At 35.6% G+C, this 23,814-nt stretch overlaps 1 protein-coding gene across 41 annotated transcripts in view; it reads left to right on the top strand.

Annotated features, from left to right (window-relative positions):
- KCNMA1 (potassium calcium-activated channel subfamily M alpha 1) overlaps window positions 1–23,814 on the top strand; it is a 471,638-nt gene that overhangs the window by 192,109 nt on the left and 255,715 nt on the right. For all 41 annotated transcript variants that reach the window (XM_017807020.1, XM_017807021.1, XM_017807041.1 and 38 more), the window contains exon 3: window positions 22,953–23,014. In XM_017807020.1, coding sequence (XP_017662509.1) covers window positions 22,953–23,014 — 62 coding nt within the window. The remainder of the gene's footprint in view (window positions 1–22,952; window positions 23,015–23,814) is intronic.

Raw genomic sequence — 23,814 nt, forward strand, 5'->3', positions numbered from 1 at the left:
CTGCAATGAAGTTTTATTGGGAAGCATTGTAACAGACGATAAGGAGGCAGTTCATCTGGGAAGGTCATTTTAGCATAGCTCATGATGACTAAAGAGCAGGAGACTTGGCAGTTTGACTTGCTGAATTTCAGAATAGTTTTAAATAAGGATTATCAAATGTCATTTTCTGGGAATGTTTAATTTTCCTATCCGAGCTCTTCTCCTGCAAGGTACTACAGGACTCACTTATTTTTCTCATCACCTAATTGCACATGTCCACATCCTTAAGTTAGGACCCTAAACTGCTAATCCACCCAAAAGAGACCTGGATTTCCTTCCTTACTTCAGCTGTGTCACTATGTCCATGCATCCAGGTCCTGCTTTCCTAACTGTGTTTCTTCTAGCCCTGTGGACTACAGAGAGGCAGACATAGTCACAGAATCGTATAATAGATGAGGCTGGAAAGGACCACAGCAGGTCATCCGGTCCAACCTCCCTGCTCAAGCAGCATTATTCTAGAGTGCATTGCATGGAATTGCATCCAGGACAATTCTTGAATATCTCCAGAGAGGGAGATTCCACAACCTCTCGGCAGTCTGTTCTGGTGTGCAATTCTTCCTCATGTTCAGGTGGAACTTCCTGTGCATCACTTTCTGCCTCTTGTCCTATTACTTGGCACCCTTGAGCAGAACCTGATCCATTCTCTTGACACCCTCGCTTCAGACACATGTATACATTGATGAAGTCCATTCTCAGTCATCTCTTCTCAAGGCTGAACAGGCCCAACTCTCATAGCCTTTCCTTGTAAGAGAGATGCTTGTTTTTCTCTCCCTCTGCTCCAGGGGCTACGTCTCTCTTGAACTGAGGAGCCTAGAACTGGACACTAGTCCAGGTGAGGCCTCACTAGTCATGTGTGTCTTCCAGAAATTTACCACTGCATAGTCCAGTGTATGCTAGTATCTGTCTGTGTGCAATCGCTGATCCATGGTTTACCCAAGTAGTTACTGTGGATAGGTAAAACATAGGTGTTTCCTGTGTGGAAGCTCTTTTGTGAAAGGCAGAACAAGCACATTTGCCAACAAAAAGTTATGGCCAGTTAACAGGCAGTAGGGAAGTGGGTATGAATCTCCATGCTGTCCTTTGTCACGCTGAACAGTTGCTCAGGCATACCTGTTTAGAGTGATCTGTATACATGGAGCACAACACTTTGTTACCTAAAAGTCTGAAGAACATCTTTCATGAAGAAGAAAATGTGTGTGGAAAAGTTATGAGTAAATGTAAGGCAATTAGAAAAAAAAAACAAAACCAGAAGCTGATAGAAAAAATACCAACCACAGAGACAACAGAGAATAGGCTGCCCCTCTTTCTAGTTTGTGGGATGTAATTTAACAGGACAAAAAAGTTGCTAAAGTGAATTATGGGGGGTTGGTATGGGGGAATATTCTGTAAATGTTTTTGCTTTTTAAAGTTTCATAAAGGATTAGAAGATATTTGATAGTGTGTGCTTAAGTTAGATACTGCTTGACAGGACCATTGCATTGGAATAAAGATACAGTTGGCTATTCAGTATAAAGTCAAGTTGGATCTCTCAGTGGAATTGTGACTTTAGTGTCACTCCAAACATCACAAAATCAAACAAAATTAGTTTCTCTTTGCCCCTGTAGCAACTGTGCAGAGTTCATAAAAAGGCATACACTGGACCAGAATGTAGGTATGGTTTTGCTCACATGATGGAAAGTGATCCTTTTGCTACTGATGCATTATACATTAATTGCCGTGTTATGCTGTGACACCATATTGAAGCTAAGAACAATGAGCCAAACCTGATAATGTGCTTTCTGTTTTGTTACTAATTCATAGGATTCTTTGGAAGGTTTATTTATTTTCCTTTCCCCAACAGCACTTTCCAGTGTTTGCTTTGAGAACAAAGCAGTAAACACTTCAAACCGTGAATTTTAATGAGTGCCTTTGCCAAGTGGAAACTCACTGAGGAAGATAGTTGTTGTTAGTTACTAAATCAGCAAGGCCCTTGAGAAGAAGTTGTATTTCAGATGGATAATACCTTAGCAGTAATGATGAGCTGCACCTGGAAACAAAGTAATAGATAGTATAGTGATAGAATAATGAGACTGATGGAAATAGATAACAGGCCAGGTTATTTTTGGGACATCTGACAAGTTGATGCAATTAAAGTTGCATTTGATTCTATTTTAGATTTTGCACAAAGCAACACATAATTTTCTTACTCATCAAATAAGATTTATCTGTTACAATACAATACTTTCTAAAATAAAAGAAAATTAAAAATGTATTTTTGAAATGGTTGAAGTAACACTTTGACTTTCTTTCTTTACTCCAAATAATATAGAAAAATACATAGAAGTTTACATATTGGCAATATTAGCATATTTGGTTATGCTAAATGTGTATTTTTTTAAGAAAAAAATATTGGATGACAACAGTTTATCCAGTCAATGAATGCAAAAGGACTATATCTTCTTTCTGTAAGATTTACCTTTAACAATAGGTTAAATAAGGTTTCAGAACTGATTGATGCTGATAAATATGTCTGTCTCTATTCTCAAGTGGAAAAATTAGCTTACAAATATAAATATTTTTCTTATATTTTTCAAGTGTTTTAAGTGTTGTGGAATGTTGTTTTCTGCTCTCTGTGTGTACCAGTTAAGATCAGTGTACCAGAGCTTAATCTGTTAACATGTCTGAGCAAGTGTCTCATTTTGACACTGCTTTCCATCATATTCAGCATTCAAATTTAAAACTATTTGTCTGTATCTGTTTTTTATTTATTTTTTGTCATATTATTCAGCTTTACAGGCCTCTCCAAATTATAAATCCAAGAAAACATACAAAACTCAGTGACAACTCATACAAAAATCAAGGAAAGCATGCAGTATAATTTAACTGAAAAAAGAGGAAGAAATTTGATTAAGAAGTTCACTTTTGGTTGACTGGTAATGATTGGCAAGTTGCTTCCATATGGTGTAAAAAAACACATATGGATGTATTATAGACTACAGTCCATGAAATTGCAGCTAAAGGAGCTCTCAAGCTCATGACTTATGCAACTTTATTGCAGTGACATAAAAAAGCTGACTAAGGCATGATGCCACACTGTGGATCATTAAAGATCTTGAAGTCATCATAACACAGGATAATGAAGATAAATGAGTGTCAGTTGTTGGTTCAAACTGAGTTTGTTTTGGTACAGGAAAAAGGTAATCCAAGTGCATTACTTGAAGTGGGACTTGAAGTGAATTTTAGTCAAACAAGCAGAAGAAAATCAAAATAAGCATAAAGCTAATATATTTTTAGAAACATTTGTATATTTTTGAAACAGGTTAATTTTTCGCACAAGCAAGCTTACTTGTGGTCTTCCAACAAGAAGCTGAAACATGTAGGTCTCAGATTTGAAACACATCTTACTGCACAAGGACTAGCAGAGAACAACCTGGCTCTTTAAACAACGTGCCAGAACAATTTTTGAAGTACACTGTTCATGCAAAATTTGTATGGCCTACTTTTCAACTGTGTCAGTCCACATGGTGTGAAAGAAACAGCGTGAAGAAAATGTGCATGCTATAAAGAGAAAAAATTAAGAGGTGTGGGATTTTGAAGCAAAATAGAAGTTAATATATATATGCTGGGCATATCCAGTTCCTTCTTGTTTAGCTCTGTTTGTGCTTTGCTTCCTGCCTCTCCCCAGGCATTGCCTTCACATGGGTGATACCATCATTGCTGATGGGCTTGGCTTTGCCAGCAGCAATATTGGATGGAGGGGAAACTTCCAGTGGCTTCTCACAGAATTCACCCCCGTAGCCCCGCACCACTACCAAAACTTGGTCATTCAAGCCCAGTACAGTTTTACAGCAATGTAGATCCTAAACTGCCATGTATAGTCTGAGCTTGGAAATCGGCAAAATTCTTGTGTTTTCTATTACCATATCAGAGTGTTCTTGAAAGTAGCATGTCAAATTCTCCTTTGAATTCTTCATCACAAGTGAGCAGCTTCAGTTACTTGAGTTGAAGGCAGGAGCTTTTGTCCATTAAAATGTTTTCTGTTGTTATAAAAAAGATGAAAGTCTGGGCTTTGCATCAGTCTGCTAGAGACTGTTCACATCCTCAAAATACTGAATAAATGAAACTAAGACTGTAAAATCCTCAGACTTTCAGTCTATGTCAGTGTGAGCAAATGCTATTCATATACTGAAAATACTTTATTCTGGCAACACAGAGTAATAACAATTCCTCCTTTTTTTTTTTCTCTGTGGAAAAGTGATAGTAATGTACATTTTTACATTACACAATTGTGTAATGTACATTTTTACATTACACAATTGTGTAATGTACATTTTTTAAAAAAAAAAAAAATGTACATTACATTTTGCATGCATCAAGAGACTACAGAGTGAGCATCAAATACATGGACATTGATCTGGCCACAGTGTTTAAAAACTTCTGGACAAAATGAGAAATATTTAATAACTGAATCATTGCTATTAAATACTGGATTTTAAAAAGTGCCCAGATAATAACTGCACCGAGCGTTTTATAGTGTCAAGATTATTGAAGCAGAAGATGATTCATATGAAAATCTTGCTTCGTTTTTAAAAAGCCTAAATTGAATTTGTTACTAGCTGTAAACATATGGTCTTGTAGCACCAGAGAGAAAGTTTTATGGTTCTAGTCTTTCTATTACTGCAGGACCACTAGCTGTAGTGTATTATTTTAAGGTACTTTGTTGAGGCAATTTTAATTGTGAATATGTATTTTAAAATACAGCTTATACTTCCCAGATGAAATTACTCATAATATTTTCATGAATTAAGTTAAAACGAAACCTAAACATAATAAAAAGCATGAGTTCTATGTAAAATCTGGTGCTACTAGAAGACAGATAAATTAGCAAACAATACTTTGGTGTACCTTTAGGTTTTTTTGGTCATTGAAAGAAAACTGTTAGGCGGGTACTTCATTTATATGAGTGTTAGATATTAATATGATTTATTGCATACTACAGAAATCCTTTGCTGTAAGTAATGCAATATGGTAAAACTGAGAAATTTGGATTAGAATCATAAAATACCCTGAATTGGAAGGGACCCACAAGGATCATAGAGTCCAGCTCCTGACCCTGCACAGGACCATTCCCAAGAATCCCACTGTGTACCTGAGAGCACTGTCCAAATGCTTCTTGAATTCTGTCAGGCTTAGTGCTGTGACCATTTTCCTTGGGACTCTGTTCCAGTGCTCAACCACCCTCTGGGCGAAGAATCTTTTCCTAATATCCAACCGAAACCTCCCTGATGCAAATTGAGGCCATTCCCTCAGGTCCTGTCACTGGTCACCACAGGGAAGAGATCAATGCCTGCTCTTCCCCTTTCCCTCACAAGGAAGTTGTAACTGCAATGAGGTCTCCCCTCAATCTCCTCCAGGCTGAACAGACCAAGTGCCTTCAGCTGCTCGTCATACAGCTTCCCCTCAAGGCCCTTCATGATCTTCGTTGCCCTCCTTTGGACACTCTGTAATAGCTTAACATCTTTTTTATATTGTGGCACCCAAAACTGCCACAATATTCAAGGTGAGGCCACTCCAGGTCAGAGCAGAGCAGGACAATCCCCTCCCTCGACCGGCTGGCGATGCTTTGCCTGATGCCCCCAGGACATGGTTGGCCCTCCTGGCTGCCAGGGCACTGCTGACTCATATTCAACTCGCCATCGACCAGGACCCCCTGGTCCCTTTCCTCCAGGCTTCTCTCCAGCCTCTTTTTCCCTAGTCTGTATTCCCCAGATTCTACAGAGGCTGACAGAAAAACAGGGTGTTCAGCAGTTAGCTGGATACAGATAGAGAAGATGGAGTAAATTCTGTCATCTACCCCTATTTCTTGATAAAAAGCCATACTTACTGTTGTCAAAAAAGAATTAAAAAACCCCCACCCAAACAAGTGAAAACTATTTAAAGTTATGATGATAATTGTTATTTAAAGTTACTGTGATAACCCCCCTAGTTTTATACCTCTGGTTGCAGTGCTTTTATCTTGCTTCTTGGACAGATTTAGTAACTAACTGGAATAGTAAACCTTTTTTTTATCACTATGCTTTTATAACTAATGGAAAGTAATGAACTTTTAGAATCATAAAATCACAGAATGGTGAGTTCAAAGGAAACCTGGAAGCTCATCTTGTTCCAACCCCATTTTCATGAGCAGGGATGTCTTTCATTAGACCAGGTTGTTTGAAGCCCTTCTGGTCAAACCTTGAACACTTCCAGGGATAGGGCATTCATAACTTCTCTGGGCAACCTTTTCCATTGTCTCACCATCATCAAAGTAAAGAATTTTTTCCTTTTATCTAATCTAAATCTGACCTCTTTCAGTTTAGAGATATTACCCCATTACCCCTTGTCCTATTGCTACGGGCCCCATTTTCCCTTTATTATCTTTTTTTCTACCTTTTTTTTAAGACTTTTTTTTTCTTCCTTCTTCCTTATTTTTTTTTTCCTGGAGCATGTGGATTTACTTAATAAATCTTTTTCAATGGAAGAGATATATCATGAAATAAAACTGGCTGTAAAGTAGATGCAGAAATTCAAACCCAGTAACCAGCCAAATAATTCAGTTTTCATGAATCTGATTAAAATGGACAACTACTTATCAAAGCTTTCTGCTGAAGGCATTAGACTCCTCAATTCGTTGCATAGTAAATGGAACTAGGCTTAAGCTGGCTGTCTTTTGATTTGTAATGGATCACTGTTGGGGTTTTGGCAGTTTTGTTGCAATTTGCTTTGATGAAATGAAGTCCCACATAATTTGCTAGCCTCAGCACAATGTCAGTGCTTATATTTTCTTTGGCAAAAATTAATAGGGCTCATTGCCAAAAAGAGATAAATGAACAGAACTGGCAACTATAAAAAAAAAACAAACCCAAAACCAAACAACAAACCCAAACAAACTGTTATAAAGCCCTAAGCAAGGAGACCCTGAAAGACCTAAAAGGTAAGAAACCAGAACCTAAGTAGTAAGGAGTTGACTAGTTCTGCAAAACTTTCAATTGTTTTGGGATAAACCATATTATGTGAAGAGAATACTTCAAAATTAAAAGAAGGAGAGACTGAGAGAGTAGTGAAAGGAAAACTGTAAGAAGAATTCTCAGGAGCTGACTAATTATAGCACTTAACTTGCTATGGGAGATGTGGCATGGTCCCCTTTCAAAACATATTTGAGTATTTACACAAAATAGAACATCTCAGATGAGAGCTATGCAATGAAGGTTCTGATGTTCAAAGGCTGAGATTTAACACCTTAATCTGATTTTAAAAACATGAAAATTTTAAAAATTCATGCATCTTAGGTAAATACCCTTTCTACAGATCACTGTCTGTTCTGAAATGGGGGGACTTCCCATCTCTGCTGAAATTTTTATCTCTATACATGTGCTTCTGCTGATGTGCTGTTTAAAAATTGCCTTTTTTTTCTTAAGATATAATGGTATTAAACATAAATACAGCTGTTTTGTCTGAAAATTTTCAGGAGGACAAGTTGATTTAGTCATCATGTGATCATATGTATTAGAACATCCTTCATTTCTTGGTATTTATGAAAAGTACAAATTTGTCACTGGAACCTAGCATAGCTTTGTGCTCATTAGTCTCCATTTTTTGGGTCATCTACATATTTAGAAAGATATAGATCACGTGAAGCAATATAGTTTGACAGTTGTTTTTCTCCTTAAGAGCTTGGTGTTAGTGTTAGTTTTTAGGTATTCTAAATTTCATTGTACCTTGCTATTATAGTATATATTGTTATACTTTTTTCAAGTGTTGTGCAAAAGCTACAGCCATTTGCCAATAATTTGCTGTGGTGGGAGGACTTCAGCTGTTGCTATAAATTTAGCACACAGCATGCCTGGTGGTAAATTTTGAATGTGATAACTTTTCCAGAGGATTTTATAGTTTTAAAATTTCTTTTTTTTTTCTTGTTTTATATTATTGTATAGACTGGGCTATGTTAACTACAAAATCCTGTAAAAGTTTTGTAACATGTAACTAACAATATTGGCAATAACACAGATTTCAAAGCACTTAGTTTGTCAAACCTCTTGGAAAGAAGTTAGCTCAAATGCTTCTAATTTGCATTTAACCTTTTTTTTTTTTTTAAAGGCATGTAAATGTAGTAGCTCCAAGATATCTCTGTTTATGAACAATTTGTGGCTCTCAAAAATAGTAACTATCGTAGGCACATTCAGCTGGTTTTGCAAGTGCTAGAAGAGCTCCTTCAGGAGCCTTTGGGCGTGAATGTACTGATTCCTGTTGTTTGCAGGGAATCAAGGAACTTTTAATGAGAAATTAGAATTCTTGCATTCTTAAATGAACTGTTAGATATAAATTTAGCTTTCTAGGGCAATCAGGAGGAAGTCTTGGTCTGATATTAGTTATGTTTCTCTATAAGAATCTTTGCTTTAAAAGTGTAAGATTTCTATAAAATATTACTTTTTTGAAAGGTATGGGAGGACGTGATTTTTTTCAGCCTTCATTCTTTTTGGATAGGGAGAGGAATAAGGGGCACACCTGGAATCATCATAACCCCTTATGTTATCTTTGTGCATCTATTCAATTGTTATTCTACTTTTTCCATTAAAGATATTTCAGAAATTAAAATTGTCAGTAAGTTATTATTCAACTACTTTAGTTTGATAATTTACTTTTTTTATGTGATTAATTAACACCATATAGTTCAAACATGCCTGTACCAGTATCACCCAAGAAACATTCTGCACAAACTTACCTTTTTTCCGATTTGATTGACAGATTTGAGAAGATGATGAATTTCTGACTACTGTTTTTTGTAAATTAACAGGCTGCACTTAAGTTCTGTTGAACAACACAAAGGGCTTTGTTCTGGAAAAAATATGTAAAGTTTACACAATGTAAACAGGTGCTCTATTTATTCAGTACAGTGGTCTTTTGCTTCTAATCCACCCAAGAACTGGAACAACAACAATAAAACAGTTTGCTTTGTTATTGTGCAGCTTGTAATTCCACTATCAGTGACAAAGTGCCTGTCTTGGGGTAACCTTGTCGGTGCAAACTCTGTGTCTCACCCATTTTAACAAAAGCTTTGCTCATTCACAAAAGCCTGTCCTCGTGGCCATGTTTTATGCTGTGCAATAGCCTCGCAGCATGTTCTTGTTATTAGGACATCCTATTTTAGTTCTTGTAGTTAAGAGAAAAATGCAGCTTTAAAATCAGGTATATAAGCAGATATGGGTGTGGTTTTGGTCTTCCTGGTGTTTAATATACCTGGAATCATCATAAGAAACCACACTATGAATTGAGAAACTGCTTCAGTCAGGGATCTCCAAGGAATACATCAGTGCTGCTGGCAGTGGTGGACTTCCTTTCTGAGTCAGCAGTGTTCAGTTGCCTTGGCATGCTTTTACATAGACCTTTGTCATGAGATTGTTTGATCAGAGATGAATTCTGATGTTTTAGGCAATCAGCAAAAGGAATTTTAACTTAATGTTTGAAATTATGAATGCTGAAAGCTCTTTCTTCCAGCTCTGCCTAGGAGTCAGAAAGGAAGTATATATGAGCCAAGCTGTTGAGAAATTGTTAGTGTTAGGACTTGATAGTGTTTGTTCTTGTGCAGTGTCATCAGTACAGTCTAAATATTTCTCATCTGCATATTTGGTATGAGCATTTTTTAAGTTTCATTACCATTCTTTAGGTGCCTTTGGACTACTTATAATTATTTTCTTGTTTTTTCTCCTTTTGGTCCTGTGCATGGGGCTGTATGTGTAGTGAGCTAGCTCAGGGAAAGGGGAGAGGCAGAACCCAGGGGTTGATGGGATTTTGGTGTGATACAAAACCAAAATAGCAGGTGTTCCTTCTCTTGTACCTTTTCTTTTACCAAATGAGAAGAACAGTGTCTTTAGGGAAAGCTGAGCATCAGGGAAGTGGGTCCAGTGATGTAGCACAGCGGAGGAAAGCAGCTGGGCCTGCAGCTGGGAGAGAGAAACTTCTCATCCCAGACTAAACACTTAAACTCTTCTTACATATAAAAATGTGTTAAAAAGGTAATTTCCCTATATCTGGTTTTCAAACTTTCTACTCAAGAATAGATTCCAGAAAGGTGACCTATTTTAAAATCCAATGTTTTTTGAATAAAGCAACATAGGACTGAATCTCTGTAGGAGGTCAATAGTAAGTAGAGTTTCAGGGAGGAAGAAAGAAAGTACATAAAAGAAAAGGGTTTACACTTCAATGGTATAATTTACATGACCAGAATCTTAGCCAGATTCTGCACTACTTATTCAGAGAAAACCCCTTTGTCTTTCACAAAGCTTGTTTCTAGATATTTTGTAGTTCATGTGAGATGTAATTCTCTTCTTGCAATACTTAAAAAAAAAATCCTTAAAACCTGTTACATACTTTCAACTTCTGCCCATTCTATAGTATTTTTAAAATGTGAATTAAAACTGCATATTAGCATAAATACATGGATTTGCAGCAATGCCTCTTATAAATCTCTTTGATCACAACAGGTATGTGATTGCCTGGTGCTTTTTCCAATTTCATTTTTTCAATGATTTTCAGAATAAATGCTTTGTAGTAGCTCTTCAGAAAGATAATATAGCCAGGCTGAAGCAAGTGTGCAGAAAAGGGGAAAAATTATGTGTCAAATGACATTTATGAGACAGAATATAAGCTGAAGTGGTATATTCCACATTCTCTACCCTTTGTTTCTTATGCTTGTGAATAAGATCACTCAGGAATGACACTTAATTGCCTTTTAGTGTTAGACCTTCACAAGGGACCATATAAAGCAGGCGGGAAGACAGGCCATTTTCCAGGTCTCTACTCTCAAGAAAGCACCTGTATGAAAAAATAAGGATACTGATGGGAAATACTACAGGCTAGCAAAGCCAGGTAAAGATTCAAAGACTAAGGACACGGAGGAAGGGAGAACTTGGGGAAGCTTGTTTTTTTTTTTTTGTTTTTTTTTTTGTTTTGTTTTGTTTTGTTTTGTTTTGTTTTGTTTTAAATTAAACTCTTCATGTTATATAAAAAGAACAACAAAAGCCATGACCAGAGGGTGAAAGTTAAAGGATCTGACATAGTGTTGTCAATAGCAAGAGAAAGGCCAGCTGAGGTAATGGTTTCAAGGCCAGATTTAGTGGCCACTGCTGTATTTTTTTTTTAAAACCCAGTATACTAAACAGGACTATCAGAGAGAGTTACCCTTGAAGTTGATTCGGCAAGCCTTTAGCCATGTGATTATATTATTTTATCTTCAAACTGCATAGAAAAAGTCTCATAAGCGAGCTTTCAGTTTTAGAATTGTAGCCACATAGCAGAACAGGAAAGCTCCTCTGCAGGGAACAAGTTTGCTGAATAAATCAGTCTTTGCATCCTTACAGCAGAGAGGCTGCTCTTTCCATCCTGCAACTCAAAAATTATAAGAAATATTCACCGCAAGTAAAGGTTTGTTGCGTAAAAATATCTTTTTGCCTTTGCTTGCTGCATCGTTTGTTTCCTGCGTTGGTCTTCAGTAATAGTTGCAAATCGCTGATTTCATTTCATACCTCATGTGAATTTCTCATAATTTGATACATGATGTTGAATTCCAGATTAACAATACTCACACTATAGCATCAGCATTTCCTTGAGGATTACAGTATGGAAGTCACCAGTGCCTGTAATTGATGGCATCAAAGGCATCCGTGCCTTTCTCTGAAATACCAGAGTCTGAAGAAACCGCCACAGAGCAGTGCAGCCTTACACAGAAACTGGGAATCGAGAATTCACCTCCAGTAGCAAATCATTATACCTGTGTAGATTTTACATAAGATAAAAGGATAAATTATGCTCGTGTTTTTAAAAGTATTAGAAACCACTATATGAACATTTGTTCGGTTTGCTTCCAAAGCCCATTGAAAATGGCTTTCTTAACTGTGAGTGAATGCTTCCCCATAAACCAAGATCATCACAGCCCTGAACAATTTCTACTTTAGGTTTAGCTGCTCCAGTGAAATTCCTGAATTTTGTTATCTAATTATGTAGAGATGTCACATCTCATGATCAATGACTGTGTCAAATAATTAATTGACAGGCTTTTCAGTTCAAATCAGTCTAAAAAATAAAAGAGCTCAAATTGTCTATATTTGCGTGCCATGGGAAATTGAGAGGTCTGATTAGAATTATATTTTGAAGTAGTCCCTGAGAAGTATTATGCTGGTTTTATTTTCTGTTTTCAGATAATTTGAGGTTTATGCTCTTGTATAGAATTATCAGACATCTAAAGTCTGTACAATGACTAAAAGTTAAGGAGTGCTACAATTTACAGTCACTGCTCAGAGTTGCTTTTTCTCTATTGTTTTCTTTTGTACACTAATTAAAGGCAGCTTTTTGTATTCACAAATTCTCATATAAAGCTGGCTAATTAAGTAGGTTTAGATTTATTCCTAGTGATAAAAAAGTCAATTTTTCAGTCTTCAAAGCAGATTGGTTTGAGAGATATTTTCCTGTGGCTATCCGTCAAAACTATCAATTTTGGAAAAAAGACTGAAGGTCAAACAATGGCAAAGAAGAAGGAGGAAAAACATACTCATGAAGGCAACTTTGAAAAATACTATGTTCTTTAACTTCATCGCCGATAGCGTTACATCTTCCCAGGTAGCACGGTTTCCTTGCATTGATTTTGCTCATTGATGGTCTGGTGTTTAATATCTGTTACTTGTCTCAGAAAGCTTCTGATGTAGTTGACAGTAAGCTCTGCTTAATCTCTGAGTAGACAGCGTGTCTTGGGGTACAGCGAGCTCCTGAAAAATCCTCGTGCAAATCACTGAAGATACAGTGGTCCCTGTTAAAAAAGTCATGTTGTTGATGGCTACTTCTCTTTAGAAATATATGAAACAGTTACAGATGTTTGTAGACTTATAGTAAAAATTGCCCAATGAATTTAAGGCTTTTTTCATTTGCACGTATCAGCAATTGTCATATTCTATGTTTCTTCTAGAAACAGAAGTGGAAATATCACAATACTGGAAATTATCTTTATATTACAAGAGATTTAAGAAAAAAACTACATTAGTTAATGATAAATGGAAGATGAGAGCTGTGATGTTAGTACTGCAGCAGAAAAATATTTTTGCAGCTCATCAGATGCATTTAGTAGTGAGTCTTTTCCCTTCTGTAGACTGTGTCTCGTTTTCATAATGTTTTAAAGTACATTTCTTGACAAGCATTCAAATGCTTTGTTGTATACTGAATGATATCACCATTCTTGATTCAGTCTTTTTCTTGAATGAAATTTTACTAGGCTTTACTGAAGCCAAGAGCGTTCTGTTTTTTCAGAGAATACATCCACAGCTGCATCTCCCTTTGCTGTATGTGCGAGTTCTTGTGACTAAGAACCGAAACAATGGAAAAGGGATGTAATTGTTTTTGTGTTTGTGGAGTTTTGCAATTTGAAAATTTAGAAATAGTAACACCAACTCTGAGCAACAGGAAAGGAAATCTGAGTAACAAAATCTGAAAACTTACCAACCTATTGAATGATAAAACCCTAGCAAGAGGGAGTAACCTCTTTCTCTAATTCCTTCTTCAAAATTTATTGACATGACTGTCTGTTATGTAGGTTGCATGTCAGACTAATGTCGAAAGAACTGAGGAATGTGAGGATTCCTTTTGTCTGCCAAACAATTTAGCATTAATTTGAGGTAAATAATAATTAATACGGTAAATAATAATTAGTAATGTAAATAATATCATTAAATGCAATCCTTAAAGTGATTCATTCACAAAGAAATTTAGTTCTTTTTAGTAATTTCTTATGACATGGCAATAATGCTTGAGTTTCCTTTAGCAGTAGTGTTAATATTGTAATGAAACACTGTGGATTGCAGGAACAGGCCTAAATTCTCAGAAGCTCCACATTTACAGCTTTATTTGTTCTTTAAAGCTCTTGGGACTGCTTTTTTATCCCAAACCCTTTACCAGAAATATATTTCTGGTTTTAGCATTTTAAAGACACAGCATTTTCTTTACCCTACTGTATTATTCTTTTTCTGGCGTTTTTACCACAATTCTTTCTTTTCCATCTTGCATTTTCCTTGACAGTTTCTTGGATGTTCTCCTATATTGTTGTTTAGTTAACAAACTGTGGATGGGAACTGGTGAGGAGTACGTTATATTGAAGTAAGGAGAAGAGCTATGAGATTAGTTTGCCTTTTTTTTTAATACTAATTAAGAAATATACAATTGTTTTATTTAAAAAGACAGCATTTTCTAGTTGTTGGTTTTTTTTTTTACAGTTTATTGATTTTTCAGTTCTCTATTGTGGTATTCCAGATACAGGGGTGGGTTAACTGTTAGCAAATGATTACATTTTACTGGTACAGACCTTATTTGATTTCAGGTGATTAATTTCCCTGATAATGAACCATTGTAGTTTATGTTATAAAGTAATTATACAGATTCTGATTGTGACTTTTGGGGCAATATTTTGTCTTTTTTTATTCTTCCCAGAAAGAATATCCTGGAAGTGAATATATTTTTGTGTAGGCACTATACTAGAAAGTGCAAGAGTCTTTGCTTGCTTCTTCATCTCACCTTGATCACTTTCTTTAGCCAGAGGTAGGACAAAGTATTGTTAGAATAAAGAATTTCAGCTAAAGTTACTTGGTTCCAATTCTTCATCTGGAAATAAAAAGCCTTTTGTCACAACTGAAGCACAGGAACGGAGAAACAAACAAAAAAATTAGTGACCATGTGCTGCATTTCAAGGTGTGACACAATAAGCAGAGGCTTTCTCCTGGCCTAGCAGTGGGGATGGGGCTGTGAATAAGCAACCATCAGTAGGGGGACTGGTGGTAGGGGGACCCTGCTCTGGCCCGGGGCTGTTTGGCCTCTGTGCAGTTTTGCGGCTGAGCTTGTTGGTTTTCAGTTTGTGTGATTTGACTGTTTGACAATTCATCACTCATTTCCCTAAAACAACATTCCAGTAGGCTTATTGGTGGAGGAACTTGAAAACGAGAGCATTGACAACTGCAGCAGTTTGTAGGTACTGATTACCAACATAACTCTTTTGCTCAGTGTGATTGTAGAGCCAGTCATGCATCCACTGGAAATCAGGGGGGGCTACTCTTTTACCAATATACAAAAAGTGAATTTGACCTTAATGGAAGGTGACTTTTGTGACTAGTAAGTAATCTGGAGGAAGAACCTTTTAGGTTGGAGAAGAAAAAAAACAAAACAAAAATGTGCATGAACAGGTATTTACAGACATATAATGCCATGCATTTAGCTCTAGAAAATGGTACATTTTGATAGAAAGTGCTGCTATTTTTTTGACTAATGATACTGAATTGGAAAAGTTGCATGCACTTTAATTGGTCATATTGCCAGGCACTCTACCAGCAAACCTAATTAACTTCAAGCTACAGAGCACCATTGACAGATGGGACTTTTTGTCTTGTATTTTTTCACTAATTAGAAAATCTCAGTCTTTTCACATTTATGGATTGAACAGAAATTTTCATTTTATTGTCAATATGTCAGTAGAAAGTTGAGAGGAAAAAACCCCACTTTGTATAAAGAGAGAAAAAGAAAGCTGAAATATTAACATACATTAGAAGCATGTACAGAGGAGAACACAGCAAAAATATTTCTTTTTTTTAAAATTCTTCCTCAAATGAAATTGGAAATGTGTGTGGAAAACAAAAGGGCATGAAGGTACTTATTTCATTTGGTTTAAATCCTGCTTTGATTTTTCATATTCTGAGTCTGATTTCTACTCTAATAATTCTTGAATTTTGATCCCACATCATCCCTTTAGTAAGAAATACTCTTTTTAATTTCAAGCAGTCTGTCAAATGAAAAGTAGCCTGTTAAAGTCTATGTAAGAAAGCTGAATCTTTTATTGGAGAGAGAATAAAATGCAGCTGGTGGCAGACAGGCTGAATTTGCTAATTCTGTTTTGTGTGGTTTCATTCAGAGATGTCCTATATTCTATTCCCAGTGACCTGTTATATCGGTTACTTACAACAGTCATGAATAGTTAGGCAAGTTCACAGTGATTCAGGCCTTTACCATGGATTTTACTTGTACCATTCAGATATACTCAAGTGACTGCTCTGATGCATAAATTCAGTATGTGGGAACTAAATATGTGACTAATTTTTCTTTTTTGTTGTAACCCTTCTGTATCCATTTTATCTCCCAGCAATTTTGTTTCTGTGTTTCTTATCAATATTATGCAAGTCTGTAAAAAGAGGTGCATTAAATATTAACTGTATTTTTAAGATGTATTTACAATAAATATTTAATTTTAGTTTCAGTTAGAAATTAAAACCTTACTATAGTGAGTAGTGACTTAGTGGGACCAAAAATATAATTCCAGAAATATAGGTAAAAAGTTTATCTTAGAAAAAGATACTGACACCTTTCTGTTGAAATAACACCCTTTAATACATAAAGCCCCTTTGCTGTCACAGATAGTGATGGCACTGTTGCAGTGTCCTGCTTGGGCTTTTTATTACTCTGGCAGGAGTAGAGGTCTCAGCTGTGCTATACCCATTGCAAACACCTGTAATGAAAACAGTGGTTGCCCTAATAAGTTGGCATGTAGTATTCTTGCCAAGTAAAAGCAGGAGGGAGAAGTGGAAGCCTGAAGAGCTCGAGTTATATGCTCTAGGTCACCATGAGTGGCAGAACTAGGGACAATAGTTTGTCTTCTGATTGCTCATGATCATCATCCAGTGCTCACGCTGAGCAACTTTAGTGCTGCCTTTTGTCTTAAAATTAAATTCTTGCTATGAATTTTCTTAGAGAAGTTCACTGAGACATTGGCTTATCAAGTAATTTTTCACTCCCCTTCACCTCCTCTTTTGGAGAAATTCAGACTTTTCTTGGAAAATGTAAGTCTAAATGAGCTTTGCTAAAGGGGAAAATTTATATAGCAAACAATTTCATAAAGCTGCCATAAAGCTATACTCCTTTTAATGTGTGTTGGTGACTAATTTATTTACTATAGAATTTAATAGCTGATTAACTTTTTAGTTAACTCCTTTTTGTGTAATAACAGTAAAAAAAAAAAATAAAAATAAGAAAATGTAATTGAAAGGAAATGACTTGCTTTTTAATGTGGCTATCAAAATTGCAAAGTTTGAATTTAGTACTGTAATTGTTTCAGGCTCAAAACTAAGAATTAGTAAAGTCTCTTCAGAATTGTGTGCTCTTGAATCTTTTCTGACTTCCCTGAAAGATAAGGTTGCTCATCATCTAGCTTGAAGGTGCTTGGTTGCTTCTAGAATTGGATGTTAAATCCTAGCTGACCTTCAAAACGTGGAAGAAATTGTTGAAATGTGGATTTTTATGTCTGGGGTTTTTTTTCCTTTTTTCCTGCACCACCTGCCTTTTCTGCATGTAAACTGGTAGGATCAATAAGTCACTGAGAGAGATTTAATAGCTGGGACACTACCCAGCAGACATGACCCTTAAGATTCATAGCTGTTAGCATGTGTCCTGTCATCAACAGCAGGTGCTGGCTGTAGAATTTGCTCTTTTCAAGTACTTTCATGAGAATCAATGCATATATCACTGGTACTTCTTCATAGTATTGTGTTCTACCAAACATGGCTATATTAACAGCAAAATCTGTTTCCCTGCATTTTTAATAAAAGGCAAATGACAGAAATTTTCCCAGTTTCTTAGCATCCTTGTTTGAACTTTTTATTTATTATTTATTGCTGGTAGGAACAAGATGCAAACTTCTTTTGTCTTTTCATTATTTTATCACTTCATCTTCCTCCTCCTATTCACTCACTTTGGCTCTAATTTGCTGGTGTTTCGTGGTTTGCTCTTGTAAGGTGGCACATGGTTAGACAGATTTCTTTACAGAGAAGCTGGCATGGTATGCAGTTGTTCTGGAAGATATAAAGGGACCATTTCATCAACAAGAAATATGATCTTGCAAACCTGAGAGAGGTAGAATGGCATTCTAAGAGCCTCTTGGGAGTTCATGGCTTCATAGGGGTGGATATTTTGTACTTTTGCCTTTGGCATTTTAGTTATTTATCTGTTGGCCCAGGAGGGACCAGGTAAAGAAGAAGAGGCAGAAAGACTGGAGACAGAGCAATGTGTTTAAGCCCAGAGACAAGTCAGTGTACAGCTTCATCTAGAGCATGGTCCTAGTCCAGTTGATGGATTTGAGAGATCCTCACTCCTGCTTTACTCCTGGCTATGCAGCAGGGCATAGTGGGGAAAAAAAGTCTCTAAACAGAAATTTACTATTAATTTCTATTAAAAATATGCAGAGCCTTTTGTTTGTCGTGACAAATCACAAAGTTCTGAAGACTGTTTTGTTGGATGAACTTATATGAGTTGTACAGTTTAGCATGAAGCAGCTACTTCAGTTCACTGATTTACGTCCAAAGGTAATAAAAATAAAAACATCTCAGTAAGTGCTAGAATAAAAAGAAGTGTAGAACACTAATTTTTAGAGCAAGAATCTATAATGTGTTATAGTAAATAGTGTTTCATTTGTATTTTTAGTAATCTGAGATATATTAATTGCTCAGCTGTTTATATTAGCTGCAGCACATAAGTTCTTACCACTTATGGCTTTGCCTACATGGAATGCTTTCTGAATTTTGCTGTTTGCATATAGGGTGTCAGTTAATGAGACATCAATTTAAGTAAACCATTCTGCTTCTTCTGTCGTCTAGACTTGCTCAAGTCTTACTTTTAATTTGCAGTAATTGCCCAGATGTGGATGCATATCCTAGAGAGTGCAAATAATGCTGGGATTTCCAAGCTAGAAGTAGTTCCTACTTCTGAGATGTAATTTGCATCTGGTCCTTAGATTTCTAAGGTGTTCATTCCTAATGAAGTAAATTCTGTCTATAAAAGAAATATAATTGTTTTCTAATGTGATGGTTAAAGGAAGTTTGGTTTTATATTTAAAATATGGAAATTTTCTTTCAAGTTAGGTCGAAACCTCAGGCTATTGACATTTTAGTAATGCAAACTTTTGTGTCATGAAATTGAGGACATAGCTTTATGATCATCAGGAGTAGTTTGTGTTTTCATTAAGTACTATGAAATACAAAAGCTAATAGGGTTTTCATTTTAAATCATAGTATGGTAAAGCTGAGTAGCTTATTAACAGAATTTAGTGGGTCAATGCAGAAATGAAAAGTAAGTGAATTTCAAAAACTATTAATAAGGAACAGCTTGGTATACTCTAAGCATTATAGTAGCCTTATGTTTGAGTAACTGTAGAATAATAAGAGTTTAAAACAAACATTTTTGAAGGACAGTACAGAACAGATTGTTGTCAGATTAAATAATGACTCTGATGCCCTGAGGTGTTAGGGTTACAGGATTCTCGAGAGCTTTTTCTTTTCGCTGCATTCTTCTTATTTTAATACTTAATGTTGGAGAAAAATAAAAATATACAACTATTCATTTTCTTTTTCTGCTTTGCCTCTCGAGTTCTATGCTATTTTGTATTAATTATGTTTGGATAGTTCAGTCTTGTATAAGCAAGAATTTGCCTTTGAAACTTCAAAGAGTTCTTGTTTCATCTTCCACGGAACGTTCAAGTGTTACAGGGTATGAGAGACTTAAGTTCCTGCTCTGGAGTCCCTAAATTGCTCCTTGTTGTGGATGTATTAATTGTAGCCTCCCTCTCTAATGTGAACAGCCTTTTCATTTTCCCTTGTTTCTTCAATAACGCCTGGACATGAGTTCAATGCAGTTGTAGGGGAAACAGTGCCACCCGTTGGATTATCCGTTTGTTACATGGGCTGGTCCTGGAAAGTGAGGTGATCCCCTTTACAGTTACCATGGCTTAAATCAGAGTGTTTTCTCAAGGCCTGTACTTCCCTGCAGTATTATTATGTTGCTACCTTATCAAAATGCCTTTTTTTTTTTGTATTTGTTATGGATGCATAAATTTTGATTGCAGTCAAAGCTCTTCTGGAGCATCTTGCTCTCAGAAAAAATATTTTAATTTTCCTTAAGTGGATTTTATCTGCAGTTGCTCTGACTCTTGCCTCAAAAAGGCATTTTACGCTTTTGTTGAAATCTGTGGCTGGATTTTTATTTTTTTTTAATGAAAGATTTCATTAATTATTTAGAGTTATGCAGCAACTATTCCATGTATTTCCCCCCTCTTGACTTCAATCAGATTGGTGTTTATTTTTAATTTGATACTAAGTGCTCAGCCAGTATAGCTGTTAGCATATGACTTCCCAATTCTCAATCTTAAACAAACAGTAAGTTATTGTAAATTAAAAGATTGTTTCCTTCCAGACAGAGAAAAGTTATAATAAACAGAGCAAGGAAGCTTCTCGCTATGGCCTAGTTAACAAAAAAAGGCAGTAATTCACATACATATATGCTATTTCTACCCTTAAGTTCTAGTTGCAGTAAATTTGGGGTATTAGTCTCTTTCTATCCATAACACTCCAAGCATAGCAAGGTCCCTAAAATAGCTGTTATCTCCCATGGCAATCTAGTGAAGATTAGAACAAAGTCAATAAGTATTGCCCAGGGTCTGAATAACCAGGTTGCATTAAGGTTTATTTAGGTGGGAATGCAGCAAAAAAAATTACATCTGAGACTCTTTCATGCAGCATAGAAGAGTGTTTTGGTTTTTAGTTTGCTTTATCTATCTATCTATTTCTTTATTTAATATAACTCTAATCTGATTAGTTCAGGCTCTGTTTTCCTACACGTTTGGATTCAAGTTCAGCTGAATACCTCTGTCACTTAGCAAAAGAAAAATGAGTTTCTCTGCTCGCAGGATAAAAAAATGGAGTTTAAGATTCCATTATCTTCTGATGCACTTTCTGTGATTCTTGGGGACATTGTGAATTATAATGTTAGGCATGTGTTTTAAGGCACTAGAAGAGAAAATAAACCTTGATTTAAAATCAAGTATGTGTATTACAGTAGGGAAATGTTGTAGTTTTGCATACATGTCTCAGTTTTGGTGTAGAATGGGATTCTGGAGCTGTTTGCAAAATACAGATATTTTCCTTTTTGGTGGCAGTTATATGAACTTTCGTAGAACATTTAAATTCCTTACGTGTTTTGGAATGTCTTACTCAGAAGCTCTATACCATTATTTAAGCAGAACAGTGATGATTAATAAGGGATTGGAGATAACTGAAATGCAAGGTTGGTGTACAGTTATGCTGGGTTTGTTCTAGAGGATTCCTTTGGCTAGGAGGCAATGATTGAATGTTAAACTTAAGATTTGCTAAGTGAAAAGGAAAATAGAAGTCCTTATATACTTTGTAAAACTTGAAAGGGTGAGAAAAGTGTTTATAGAGTCCCAAATGGATTATAAGTTTAGTTTCTCAAAATTCATTTTCAGCATTAAGTGATCATTTCAGCATTCTGCAGCCCAAAACTCCTGCCATAGAGTAAATCTCTTTTGTATTTTGTTGTTTTGAGGCTTGTTTTGTGTTTTGTTTGTTTTTTGTTTTGGTTTTTTTTTTTTTGCTGTTATTTGTAGTTTGTTTGCTTTGGGTTTCTTTCTTTTTTAGTCTGTTTTTGGGTTTGCTTTTTAAGAGATACATATATTTAATAGTGGTTTTGAGGGTACTGTTAGTATAGAAATGATTCCACAGAATGTAGGCTAAAACATCACCATTAGTATTTGAATGTAAATCATTTAAGAGTGAATGAATAGCTGTATTTAAAAACTGGTTTGGTTCAAATTAAAATTTTCTTAAATTTTAGCCACTTCTGAGCTAAGAAGTTGTATTTTAACTGGCAGTTTGATGATTTGCATGTCCCCTTAGTTATATCTGAATGATCAAGTCTATGGATTTATTTTAAGGGACATTATTTCTAAGCAGCTTTTTGAGATGTTCCTGCCAGAAGACATATTTTGTTTCTGTAGACCAGCACATCACCTGAGTTTCAGGAGACATGATTTTCCATTTTTCCCTTCCTCAGTGCAGCAGACAGGAATCTTTGCTGATTTTTTCCAGAAGAGTCAAAAAATAGCTTATTTGTCTCACATTTTTAGATTCCAAATTGGCCTTTTTCAAGTGGTAGAAACCTAGAAATATTTTTCAAGTGGATGGCATTTTTCAAGAAGTAGAAACGTAGAGTGAGGGAATCAGAAATGTAAATCACAATGGGTACACAAGCTATCATTTTGGGAGCCTTTAGAACAGACAGTGTTATTGGTTTTATGTTCAGAAAAAAGAAATTAGAGACAGACAGAGATGTAATTAATCCAGTTTCTTCTGCATTAGCCAGAAAAGCAAGTTCTGTTTTGTTAATAAGGGCTAGATGCCAGACCTAACAAAATTATTTGGCTCAAAAACTTAACAGACTTAACGAGGGGAAAGGCTTGAATCTCTAAGGTACCCAGGGTATGTATTCCTTGGATCGTGACATTCTGCATCAAGCTATTGTTTTAACTTGTTTGAAAGTTCACTATAGTCTCAATAGACAAGAGTGCAGAATAAATACATATTTTTACATAGCTTTACAGTTTTCCTGTGGGTTTCATAGCCACACATGTAAATGGAAATTCAGTCTGATCTGTAATCACTCTTTGTTTATGTACCAGTGAGTAGTCCTGAAGGATAGGTCTGATAAAGCTATACTGTGATTTGAGTACTATGCATTAATATTGCATGCCATTTAAAATTTAAGAGTATAGTTTAGCAGAGGTTAGGATCTAGAACCTAATTCTGTACTGGATTTCCCTGAAATAGGATTTGTCTTGTATCTCTTTTTCAATGCAAGAAAGCATACTATGATAATATATAATGTTTGAAGTTCAAGTAGGAGTATTTTTCTAAAGAAAATGACAGCTGAAATAAAACAATACTACCTTATGATTTATTTTCCTTGTCTTTTTTTTTGTATGTAAAAGAAAAATATTTAACTCTGTTAAATAATTACTCTTTTCTTTTCTTTTTTAGGTTGTCTTAGTCTTCGCTCTTAGTATTGGTGCTCTTGTAATATACTTCATAGATTCATCAAAGTGAGTATTCTAGTACATTTTCCTTTCTCTCCTTTCCTGCAGCAATTATACATCTTTAAATTGCTCCATTCATCTTCTTCAAATCTGCTCATCGCCTGAGTGCAAAGAACTTTATAATAGCGCATGGTCTACAAAAATAACTCAAGAATGGGAAAAGGATCTTACATAAACTAGATTGAACACAGTCACATTGGATCTGTAGGATAAATAGAGAGAAAAGCTACTTTTGTGTGTTGAGATTATACATACTATTGCAAAATTACAATTTTTGTTTTCATTATGCAGGTGTAGAATCTTTCAAATTCAAGACTGGGATAGGATATACAGGCCAATAATATTTGTCAAAAAATTGCAGTTTACAGGAAGAAAAAGGTGTCTTAGGAGACTGACAGGAACAGTTCTGAAAACCTTTGAATTAATTAGACAGTACAGCATTATATGTTGCATATCTGTTCATATTTCCAGCTTCTGGGTTTGATAGATTTCTACCAAGATAACGTGAACCAGTAAAAGTCTTTGAAGCATCTCAATATTTTTTAGATTTACACCAATGTTATCTTCTAGTGTTGTAGTTTTGACCAGGCAATAGAAAGTTTCATCCTGACCTTTTGAGGTGATGGTTTGATACAAACTGGTGTAACTTGGAATATATTCTGATATTGTTTTCATATCAAACTGGTCACAGTGTTGTAAAAGGCAAATTGGTAGCCTAACACAGAAGAATAAAAGGGGACTTAAAAGAGCACTCTTCCTTGAATTCAAATTCTTTTTGGAGGATGATATTCAAAATATCAATAGCA

The sequence above is a fragment of the Lepidothrix coronata genome, unplaced genomic scaffold (genome assembly GCF_001604755.1).
Source record: "Lepidothrix coronata isolate B3197 unplaced genomic scaffold, Lepidothrix_coronata-1.0 Scaffold17, whole genome shotgun sequence".
NCBI classification, from domain to species: Eukaryota; Metazoa; Chordata; class Aves; order Passeriformes; family Pipridae; genus Lepidothrix; species Lepidothrix coronata.